Raw genomic sequence first — 12,093 nt, 5'->3', positions numbered from 1 at the left:
CTCAGGAAAAGCTGTGCATTTTATGTTGCCACAAATTCTATCCTGGATTTATATTAAATTGTACTTGTATGAAGTGGCCTTGAGAGGAGACATAAGTTCCTTTTTTTTTTTTTTGTCTTTTTTTTTTTTTCTGACATCAGATATTTGAATACACAGACTTCAGTGTTAACTCTCGTAAACAGGGATTTGCTGGCTCAAGCTCTTGACTGTGTGGGACTAAAGATCCTGTGACAATCTTGTGTAGTGTGAGAGGGCTGGAACAACTGCCACTTGATCTACGTGTTGATATTCAGTAAAAAAAGAACAGGAGGATTTAGGAAAAATAAAAGGAAATAAGCCTGAAATACATCTAGAATTAAGGTGGCAGGTGGGGAGTAGTTTTGGCAAATTGCCACTCCTCCAGTGTTCTGTATCTGCCCTGTTGTTGTTCCATCACCATGCATAAGATGATTTAAACTAAGACTAGATCACAAAGTGTAAATGTGTCCAAAGAAGAGCCTGTACTGGAAATGTTTACAATCTGAGCTGAAACTACCTGCCTGCCACCTGGAGAAAGTGAATTCATGGCTGTCAACCACAGTGTAGGAACTGCAGGACTCACTCGGATAGAATGAATTTGATCTTTTGTTAGAAAACCTGGAAAACATCCTTTTTTCCCTTCCAAACTACTGAGCTGTTATGAGAAACTGGAGAGCAGGTTCTAATTACCCCCCAATATTCAAGCTGTCAGTGGTTTCCAGTTTCCCTGAAGAAAATAGAGGCTGGTCTTTGCCACCCCTTCTTCTCTCATGGAGCTTCATGCAGAATCTCCCACACTGTTACTTCTGAAACTCTGCTGCCTTTTAATCCTGGAACTCATCAACTGAAGCCTGCTGGCACCCTCCCCAGAACAGGATCTCTAATCTGCTTCTGCTGCTGTAACCAAAAGAAGGCTTCCTCAGTAAAGCTGGTCAAAAATACTTCCCCTCCACCCCATCAGTAAGACAAAAGGAGGCATATTTTCACAAAAATGTTTGACAGGAAAAAAAAAAAATCTGTAATAATTTTACTCTTCTTATCTGTTTCTTGTTTCAACTAGTCCTTTAAGTCTGGATCAGGTATAATTTAATTTATACTGATCTTGCCCTATAAGTTTATTTAAGTGGCTTGCTTTCTGCATAACAGAATTGGTGTCAGCTCTGCTCCTTTTCCTCAGATTAGATTCTACTTTATTCTCTAAGCAGACCTATTGAAATTTAAGAGACAGTATGAGAAAGGATAGTTGAGCCTCTTATTTATTATTGCTCATAAGTGTTTTGCTTTACATCTGAAGGAAGAGTTGAAATTATTTACTCTTTTGTGTTTCTCTCTTCTGTCTTTCTCTTTTCAAGTCTGGATCGTCATATGCAGACCCATCATGGACACCATAAGCCGTTCCGTTGCAAATTGTGCCCATTCAAGTCCTCTTACAATAGCCGCCTGAAAACCCATATACTCAAGGCTCATGCTGGTAAGTTTTCCCTCTCAGTTTTGCAGTGCAGCAGCTGAAATGGCCCAAGTATTCTTGTTGCTGACCGCAGATGCTGGTTTGAATCACGTGTTTTGTCACCAAATTTGGGTAAGATTTTCAAAGGCAAGTCGGGATTGGCCAGGATACGCACCTGTTGGAATCAGTGGGACAAGAATTTAAAACAGTGATGAGTACTTCAAGAACAACTTCCTTTTCTTCTGTTTTCTTTTAAACGAATGATTTTTTTAATTATTATTTCTGTTTGTTTCCAATAGATTTTAATCAGTCCACTTATACCATTGGTGTCTTAACAGACTGGTAGTGAGCTTTGCTCTGCTATGTGTGCATTTATGTTTGTGCTTTAGGTGACTCTGGGAAAAGGATTGTGGATTGCACCTGGTTTTGGTAGAGTCTTTTGCTGGCTTTCATGTTAAAACCAAACACTGCAAACTTTGGAAGTCAGGTCTGTGTGCAGCAGATTGAGAATGCCATGATTCCATTTGTCTTGCAAATCTCTGTATTGCAGTGCAGAATCCATCCAAGCAAGCAAGCAAATGTGCTTCTGATGAACAGGAACTGGGAAGGTGATGTATCATACAGGATAGGTCACCTAAAGTGTTCCATCTTTGATAACTAAAAAGTGCAAGATTCAGAATTTCCTCATCTTTATTCCTTGGACCTAGACACTTGCCACTGGCACACATCATGCATTGCAAGGTTATCAGAAGATTAGAGTCAAAACCCATTGGCTCCACTGGCTACAGTTGCATCTTTGTGGTTAAAAGGACAAAAAATAAACTCTCAAACCACACTCCAAACATGCAGTCTGATGCAAATAAAAGAATATTGACCAATCTAAAAAACTGCAAACTCGCTTGGTTGTTAAAACTTGCAAACAGAAACTCCTGGAACAGATGACAAAAGGGCTAGAAGTATGTCCCTTTATTTATTATTTGTTTAACACTGTGTCATATACTCTGGTTAGGGTGAAGGAGGAAAATGGGAAAATGGGGAGAAAAGGCAGGAGGAATTTATAGCTGTCTGCTGATTTTATTATTTTTAAAAAAAAAAAGGTAATCGTCACCATTGATCCAAAGGCGCTTTTCATCTACAAAAATGTAGGAGGGATTGATGATCGATTGTACTTCATTTCCTGTATTGATTTCAGATTTCACAGAGCTTGTGCCAGGACCCTTTTCTGTACTTAGATGGGTATTGTGGATTAGCTTAACTTAAATTTTGCCAGCTTCCTGTTGCATAGGACCACGGCATTCTGTCCTTTCTAGGAAATCCAACTGTGTGCAGCAGTTCCAGTTTACAGAGTCGCATATCCTGTACGGAGGTGACATGGTTCTTTATCTTCGCCAACCATAAAGTGTTTTCTTTATGTTATTGTACAGTTGGGCTACTTTGTGTTACCTTGTTTGAACCTGCCAGATTTTTAGAGCCAAAGTTAGCATGCAACTAATATTTACTTCACGCTTCTCTTCATGTAAGTCATTGATTTATTTATTATGAATTCATGCTCTTGAACTTGATTAGTGGACACTTCTTGAAGGACCATGTTGTGCATCATATGAGAACACAATTTCATGGTTGCCTAGATAGTGCTTGCACAATGACTTGTGTAATAGGGTTTCCAAAGGCTTATGATCTGTTTCTGCCTCAGTCCATTTCTACCAAACAAATATTCACATCACAGAAAAATTGCTTGTATGTTTTTCAGTCAGAGCATTGCTTTGTTGTATTTTGAGTCAATCCTTCAGAAATATATACTACTGAATAAAAATGTTATGAAGACTTCCCCTCAGACTCCCCAGTTTTTCAATAACACAGTGGTTCTCTGAACTTCTGCTACCATTTTTTTTGTCTCTTGTCAATAATATTATTATCAGTTTATGTAGAAGTGGAAAATTCAATCCCCCTGAATTTTTCTGAAGTGTTATCTTTAAAATTCAGTAAAATCCTGAAGTCTTTTACTCAGTCTGCCTCTCTCCCTTATTTTTTGGGGACAGGTCAATATTCAGTGGACTATAAAATGCGTTCTTGCCTAACAGCTGGTACCAGTCAGTGTTTCTGGCATTTGTTTTTCATCCAGTATGTGCCATCTCCTTTGGCATGGAGCAGAACAGCTTACAGTATCTCTAAATGGACTGTCTGTTGTTTACATCTGAACTTTTTCACCTGTTCTTTTGTTTGCTTATATTTTTATGGGGCCTTTGTTAGCATTCCTAGTGTCCTTGCTTAATTAGTAATGACACCGGATGTGCTGCATGCACAAGTGGATGATTGTAAGACAGAGTATTGGCCCTGCTTAGTTTCTGTGTAATCTGGAACATAATGCTTTGCATACATATTGGGTGTTGAGATCCACCACATACATTTTTAGATTTATTTATTTGTATGTGTATTAATATAATTGTTTTATGAAATGCAAAACTAGCTGTCAAAAAAGTGCAGAAGCTTTCTGTTAAGCCAAACTGCAGCCTTTCCTCTGCAATCAAACACATCCTTTCATGCTGATGTCCACCTGAACCGTTATGGCTGAGTAGTGGGTATTAGTTGTGTCTAGACTGCTTAATATGTAATCGTCCTCTGTTTGCTTTAATGTCTTGTGGTGCTTTTAAGTTAATGGTTGGTGCCTGCTGTCATCCAGGAATCTTTTATACTGACAAACCATGGAGGTCTATATCTATATCTCACTTGTACCTCATACCTTGGAGTTTCTTTTGTCCTTATAGTACCCTGTTGCATTGAGCAACTTGTATGTGCTATACAAAAAAAAGTTTTCTTTCTGTTTGTAAAAAGGCAATATATAACTGATATAATATGCAGATGAGGAATGCCATTTGAAAATATCTGGGACAATTTCTTGTTTCACCATTTCAGATTCTAAGTGATCTGTTCTTTTTCAGATGTACCAAAAGAAACTTTTTAAGAAGTTGTATTTTGTCCCCATGATTAGCATAGTTTTTCTGGAAGAGAGGGGTGGGAGTTATTTTTATGTAGGATGGCTGCTAAATCTTTTCAGGTGTGCTTACTCTGATGCTGCAATACCTGTGTTTTCACATTCTCTTTTGGTTCACTTATTTCCAGTGTTGGAAACAATGCTGTTTGAGAACCTTGTTTGCTAAATTTGTTGAGAGATGGAAAACATGTTCTGCTTTGTTCATTACCAGAACTCTTTTTCTTCTGTTACTGTTCATGAATATTTCACTCCTGTATTAGTTTTGGCACTTTATGTACAACTCATATGTGGCCAGTGTTACTCTTGTACATGGAAGTGGCACTTCGAAAACAATAACTTGGCACCTGTATAATATCACATTGTTTGTGTTGGGACAGTTTCACTTTTTGTTCCAATTGCCTCCATGCTTAATGCAAAACAAATCTTGTCTCAGGATTTGTTTCCCCTTGTTTGCTGTCTCTATGGCTTGGAATGTATTCAAAATTAAACTCACTACTGTTCATTACTTCTGTTCTTTCACTTCTTTTAGTGCTTTTTCATAACACACTTTCACATAGCCTTACAGATATGCACTGTTCTTGGTATTGCCATGTTCACTTCTTGTAGTAAACCAACCTTGACTTGGTTACCAGTTCTATAAAGGTTACTCCTGCCTAATAGCAGGTTTTTCATAAGGAAACTGCGACCTTCCTGAAATGTAAATCGTTCCCACCCCCCCGTTTTGTTTTTTTTTGTAGGGATCTTTGTTAGCATTTTGTAGCGTCCTTCTTTCTTCATTAAAATGATGCTGGATGTGCTGCATGCAGCAACAGATTACTTCACCCTCTCTAGTTGTGGTGCTCCCAAAGAAATTTGGCAGTGCTATTGTTAAGTGACTCCATTTTCATCCCAGAGTCTGTTTTCTTCTCATACCATGCAACACAGGCATGCTAAGAGTTTGGTCTCTGTTGTTTGGCATCAGTCACTTTACAAGGATCTGCAGTTGTCAGAAAGTGATACTTTGGTCCAAAGCAGGTGTCTGTACCTGCAGACTCCAGACTGCTCCAACAAGGAGATGCGTATATCTTGTTCTCTTTGGGATCAGTCTTTCACTGAAGAGTCCATGGGAATTTTACTGCCGAGTTCAGAAAGAGAAGTAAAAAAAAAAGGGGCCCCATTTTGTTTCTTTTGTGAGCTGATGACTTGCCTGTATTTCGCTCACCCAGGTGAACATGCCTACAAATGTTCCTCCTGCTCATTTTCCACCATGACAATCAGCCAGCTGAAAGAGCACTCCTTGAAAGTGCATGGGAAAGCACTGACACTACCAAGACCCCGCATTGTCAGCCTTGCAGCCTCACACGCCCACCACACCTCCAAGAACCACACTCCTGCTGAAGAAGTGGAGGACTCTAATGGTAAGAGGTGCCTCAGAGCAAGAATTTAATTGTCTAAGGTGCCACTTAATATTTTTATTACAAGAAAAATTACAGCAGGCAGCTTGCCCAAAAAGCAGCTTCATTTGATCATTAAGAAAAAAACTGAAGTTGCATCAAAATCAAGAGTAAACGTGGTGTTTTAGGAAGTGGCCTGCTCTAGATCCTCACTGATTCACACTCCATTAACTTGTCCTGTCACCAGTTGACTTTGGAATGTGTCAATGCTGGCTTTACTTCTTAGAAGAGATTTAAATTCTAGAAAATTTTCAAACGCAGAGCTTCTATTGATAGCAAGTGGGGAAGGGATCACCTAATTCCATCCATGCTCCTGAAAACCATCCCTTTATCTTGTTAGTAGAGCACTTCTGTGAAACCACATGATTAAGCTTAAAATGTGAACATGTAATGATAGTAAAAGTAATTATTCTTCTTGTCCTTGCTACAGAGGACACCAAAAGTACCTTCAAATATTAAGCTGCATCTGCAGGAAGGAGAATCTGAGAACCATTTTCTTTTCCATGCTTTCTTGAAAGCTGTTAATCCCCCGTGTGCTGGGTGGGTACACAGAAGATATTTGGAAAGCAGCAGAGGAAGGGACACTGTTAACAGAGAAAATGCAGACTCGTAGAAGAGGTGATGTGTGGTATCACAGCAAGCGTTAAGGCTTTTTAAGTGGTAGCTTATGAGGCGTGTTTTGGGTGTCACTTCCTGCCAATTAAGAAAAGAGCTGGTCTTTGGGAAAAAAAATCTTCATGCCTGGATGAGTTGCATTGATATGGGAGGAGAATGTAGGTGATTACAAATAAAAGGTTCAGACCTGAAGATGTTCAAAGAACTAGGATGAATGGAGGGGGTAGTAAAAGAGGCAAAACCCCTACCTTTTTCCCAGAAGTTTGAGAGGTTCTTAGAGTTTTTTGTTGTTCCTGTTTTGCTTCGGTTACTGGCAAACTAAGGATGGGAGAACTAAGATTTTCAGTAATCATCTTGCAGCATTTTTGGTCTCCCGTCTTCCCTTCTTTTCTTTCCCACCAGAATAACATGTGAAATGAGTGAAAGATAAGAAATAAGTTCAGAAAATGGCAGAAAGAAATTTAAAGAAAAAAATAATCAGCATAGAAATACTTTATTGAAGAAAAAGAGAGATGTGAATAATATTTTGGTGGTTCAGCAAGTCACTTCTGGAGTCAGAAGCTTATCAAAAGATTTTGACCAGCTGCTCTCAGACTACCTTTTGTCAAAGAGTTGTCTGGAACAGTGCAATGAAGACTTACTTACTGAGCTTTTATTTTTGCTAATGCTGGCTTAAACTAATCCAACAAGCAGAGTACATCTTGTGATGTATTCTGCTGGGGTTTTGTTGCTTTTAAATAATGTTCCATTACTGACTAAGAACTGAAGAATAATTTTCAGTGGCTGTCCTAGTCTTTCCTGTGTGTTAGCAATCTTTTGGTAGCAATGATGTGTTGAGTGATACAGAAGGACAATATTTGAATTTGGGAAGGATGGTTCATTTACTTTTTTTTTTTTTTGCTTATCCCAGGAGCTCAAAGCCATGATTAGTGAAGCTAAAATTCAAGTGTAGATCACCGTAGAAGATAATTTTACAGCCTTTAGGAACACTTCCTAAAAATAGATAAAACGATGACTCTGTTAACAATAACATTTCATGAGGTTGACTCTATTACCTAGATCTATATTGCAGCCTGAAACCAAGGCAGAATTTGTCCCAATTAGCTTGATCATCTTTAAACAGGGTTAATGGTTAAGTCACTTCGACAATAATAGAAGCCACCCACTGGGGAGCTAGTCAGACAAGTACAGGTGTAATAATCATGTTAACATTTTAAGCATTGCTTGAGGAAGGAATAACCTGTTTTAAGTAATTTATTTTACATTAGGAAGTTGGCTGCAGATCAAGTTAATGATGGCTGCTCTTATGACATCATTTATTTTTGGTTTTTAGAAGGGAATAAATCAAAGTCTTTGTGGCTTAGGCCTGCAAGTTGACGGTGATATGTAGGACTAGATAAAAGACTGGTCCCAATAATAGGAAATGTGTGATGGGCACTATTATGTCCAGCTGGAGCCAATATTAAGTGGGGCTCACGTGTTATTGCGTAGTTGGATTTTGCCTGTGTTAGCATGTATAAATAACCTGCAGTGAGGGCTATGATCAAGTTCATTCACTGGTGATGCAAATTGAATTAAGGCTGAGGTGAAAGGCAGACTAAAGGTTGGTCACATTGTTACACACTTGTTTTATAGGTTCGTAGGTATGCAGCAAGCATAACTGAAGTGGTTGCAGAAAGGGTTCTTGTCTGTGGATGAATATTGTGGTTGGAATAGGAGATAGAGCAGGATGACGTGGGGAGATTTGAGGAGCTAGAAGAACTCATCTTGCCAATTGTTAAGCCCTTTAAAAATGGAGAAAATGGAAAAGGGTACTGAATTGTAATAGCAGAGTGCATGTCTGAATAGAACTGCTCTGGGACAACAGCCCAGTGGAACTTCTGTTGATGCTTTTTTTTTCCCCTCCAGAAATTGTTCCCTGAAGGGCCTTTCTTAGAGCATTTCTTTTGTTCTAGATTGACCTGTTCATTAGAAGATGCAAATATATTTAAATTTCTATGACTCATCTCTTTTAGTTCTGTATTGGTAGCAGGAAGTATATCTGAAGTGTTCTACTGTATATCCTGGAGATATTGTAGATGCTCGATATACTTTTCAGGGAAGTGAACTTAAAGTGGAATAGGTGCTGAACGTTTTAGGTAGGCCCATTCCTGGCAACTACATTGTCACTAGAAAGCATAATAATCACTTCGGTGTTTGTATGCCTCTCTCAGGGCAGTAGTGTAAGAAGGTGGTTGTGTCAGTCTCAGTGAGTCAGCAGAGAAAGCTTTCTTACAGAGACATCATTGGAAGATGCTGCTTTTTGTATCCTACATCTCTGCATGTTGGGTGGTGTTTCATTTATAAGGAACATGTTTTCATTGTATACTGATCTAACTAGAGGTAAAGCACTCAGGTTTTTTTGGGTGGTGGGGTGATGATGTTTTGTTTTGGAGGTGTTTTTCTTACAAACAGATGCAAAAAAAACAGCAAATGTTGATCACCAGTGCAACTTTTCTGTTTTACATAGCATAGGGGCACTGAATGGTTTGCGGTAGCCAATTCTTGTTGACATGATAAGATTGCCATTGTGGTAAAACATTGTTTTGTTCTCCCGATATTTTACAGCTACTTTTCCTCTTCAAGAAAGAAACGGGGGCTTTTGACTATTTATTGGCAGTTGTGTGGTTGGCTTTTTTGTTTGTTTGGATTTACCTATTTTCCCTTTACACTTAAATGTGGCTTAACACTTTTGAGAACTTACACAGTAAAAATTCAGTGTAAATTGAAATATTACAAACTGCTAGGAGGATTGGGTGAATCTCCTAACAAGATCAGTTTCCGTGCTCTTTCACAGTCTTTGTGAGAATCCGAATTTATATTCATGTTAATCTCTGCCCAGAAGGGTTATATGGATTTATTGATGACATTGTCATCCTGTGGGGCAGTATGTGTCACAGATAAAGGTTTCCACTATTGCACTGTGCAAGGTTAGCTCTCTTCCTGTTGACTTGAGTGCAAGGCAATGGAATCCCACAGTCTGCATTGTCAAGGCATAACATTAGAAGACTACCATTTATTTCAATAGGAAGAGTTGGAAGGAAGGCAGAGACACAAAAATTGTGTGACTGAACGCTAGAAAACAGGAATAGGAACAATAGCAACAGGTGTCATGTGCAAAGTGATCATCAGCTAAGGAGAAAGCACAGGGCAACAGATGCTGCTTGTGTAAGCACTGGTGTTACGCATGTTTGCTTGTATGCACGGCCTGTGGAGGTGGTGGCCTGCCTTCCTTTTACAAACTGGAGAAATCCATGATTGCAACCTATTGTCATAAACCAGAATGACTCAATAGATTGATAAATGGTTTCATGTTATGACTTCACCTTCAGCAAAAGCTTCTTGGGAGCATGTAAAATACTTGCCCTGGCTAGTACTACTTCTGTTTTTTGAATAGCTCTTTATTTTGTGAAAATAACCCCTTTGGCCTAACTGCTTTGTAGTGCAAAGTACTACTCTTCATTCATATGGCTGGCAGATTTGGAGCCTCATAAATTCGTTTGTATCATGACTGTGCAGTAAATCAAAATAACAGTTTTTTAATTCTACCGATTAAGAATATTAAATTGTCAAAATAAAACAGCAAAGTGCAGTGATAAACTAGACAGATCTGGATGTGGCTTCTAAATGTGGCTTCTAATATCTTCTCAGCCATGCTGCTACTGTACAAGATCATTCCTTTTTAGTGTAACCGGTTCCTGAGACGTAGAAAGCAGCACATTGTGTGCACGCCCTTGAAGCTCAATAATCATGCTTTTCACTGTTGTGCAAACCAAACGGGATCTATCATTAATACCAGCACACATCACAAAACACATGCAGGGTCAGAACTAGAGGATCTTTTGAGTTCCCCAGTACATGGTATGTCAACATCTTCATTAAATTTAATTACTTGCAGCAGGAAATGCGTTGAAAACTGCTAAGTGAAACACCCAGTACCCTGTTCCAGCTTTCTTCTGAACTTTAGCCTTTGCCAGTGGAAAAGAACTTTGCCTCATCTAGAGACTAAAATATAAATACATCTGCTTGCTTTTCCAGAGCTAGGCTAGGTACAAAACTGTTTGACTAACTCCTGTTTCTGAGACTGTTGTTTAAGAACTGTGAATCCCTTCCCATTTCTGTACGCTTTTTCAAAATGGATAATGCATAATTGGGACGCGTGTCTTCTATGCTGCTGAACAGATGAAATCCTGAGGGGTGCTGAGAGCCTTTAGCAGAGTTGCTAAGGCAGTTTCATGTACTTACCAGAACCAAAGGAGAGCAGTGGAAAGCAAGGAGTCTGTTCAACAGCTGATGGCAATGAGGCAGGATTGTTAGTGATCCACTTAGCCCTAGAGCCATGCTTCTCCCTCTTCTTTACCTCCCTTTCAGAGAGAGGCAAATTTTCCATATGCTCAGACATACTGCCCCTGACTTACTGTTTTTTTTTAATCCATACCACTGTTTGTTGCTGACTTGTTTATTTGTGTTCACATGCACTGTGGGTCTTGATCAGGGATATTTTTCTAACCTTCCAATCAGGGCAGAAAGTTCCTAAGACCATCACTCTTCAACTTTGGTGATGTTTCTCACACATTGTTGCTACTGTGTCTTAGTGTTTTATGGCTGTCGCTGTTTGGGGAAGACAGCCTGGGGTCAGAGACAAACAGACAGTTTGGGGTCAGAGTCCTCACAGCCCGGAAACCTTGTATTGGAGCAGAATAGCCTTTTCTTTGTCTTTAGTTTGGGGTTTGGTTTTTTTCAGGGCGAGGCGTTTGGACCCCACTCTTTTGAAGTTTGAAACCCTTTTATTTGACTGTTGTTTGACCATGGAGGCAGAGAGACAGTAGATGCTACAGGGCAAATTCAGGCAAAGATTCAATACCTAATTGCAAGATGAGTTGGAAGGATAGCATCCATGTTAAGGATGCAAGATGGTGATCTGCATAGTGCAGAACAGAACATGCCTCTGCTTTTGTAGATACAGTCAGGCTGCAGATAGCTGTCTACTTCTGCCTGCTTTTGTGACCTATAAGAGTGATGCTGCATGCATCTCCTCACTCTGAAGTATCAGAACCCTTCTTCCTTGCAGGCTGCTTATTTTTTCCCCAGCCATGTTCCTTCTTTCTTTAACCTAGAGCAAGTTTCTGCTTTCCCCTCAGACTTTGCCTGTCTTTCCTTCCCAAAGGTGCTGCCAGTGGCCACACTGCCTGCCAGTACTTGTTAAAACTCTCCGGTACTTGTTGGTGTGCCTTACTTCTTGTGATCAGCGTTAAACTAAGTATCAGATGTTGGATCAGATGGGAACTTTTCTCCTGCATTGGATTGGCAGGGACTGGTGGAACAAGTGCAGGGCTTGTTCACCTCCAAGTTTACTGAACAAACTCCTCACTGTTTCAAGGACCTAGGGCACCGGTGATGACCTTGTTCTCTGCAGCTCTCTTCCATTGCTGTATAGTTGTTTGGCTTTTGGCCTTTTCCTACAGCGTGTTGAGAACAGTTTTGTGGCTAGTGGAACAGAGGGAGATGTTTATTCTGTCATTGGCTGTGCTCAGGGGGGTGTCAACTTG

At 39.6% G+C, this 12,093-nt stretch overlaps 1 protein-coding gene across 1 annotated transcript in view; it reads left to right on the top strand.

The window, feature by feature from the left end:
- Window positions 1–12,093, top strand: part of ZNF462 (zinc finger protein 462) — a gene marked incomplete at its 5' end in the record, with an annotated part of 49,440 nt that overhangs the window by 11,011 nt on the left and 26,336 nt on the right. The window contains 2 exons of the mRNA XM_082497575.1: window positions 1,371–1,489; window positions 5,663–5,854. Of these exons, the coding sequence (XP_082353701.1) occupies window positions 1,371–1,489; window positions 5,663–5,854 (311 nt within the window). The remainder of the gene's footprint in view (window positions 1–1,370; window positions 1,490–5,662; window positions 5,855–12,093) is intronic.

Source organism: Vanellus vanellus (assembly GCF_965231255.1).
Source record: "Vanellus vanellus genome assembly, chromosome: Z".
Classification (NCBI taxonomy): Eukaryota; Metazoa; Chordata; class Aves; order Charadriiformes; family Charadriidae; genus Vanellus; species Vanellus vanellus.
This window is presented reverse-complemented; position numbering and strand designations above follow the sequence as displayed.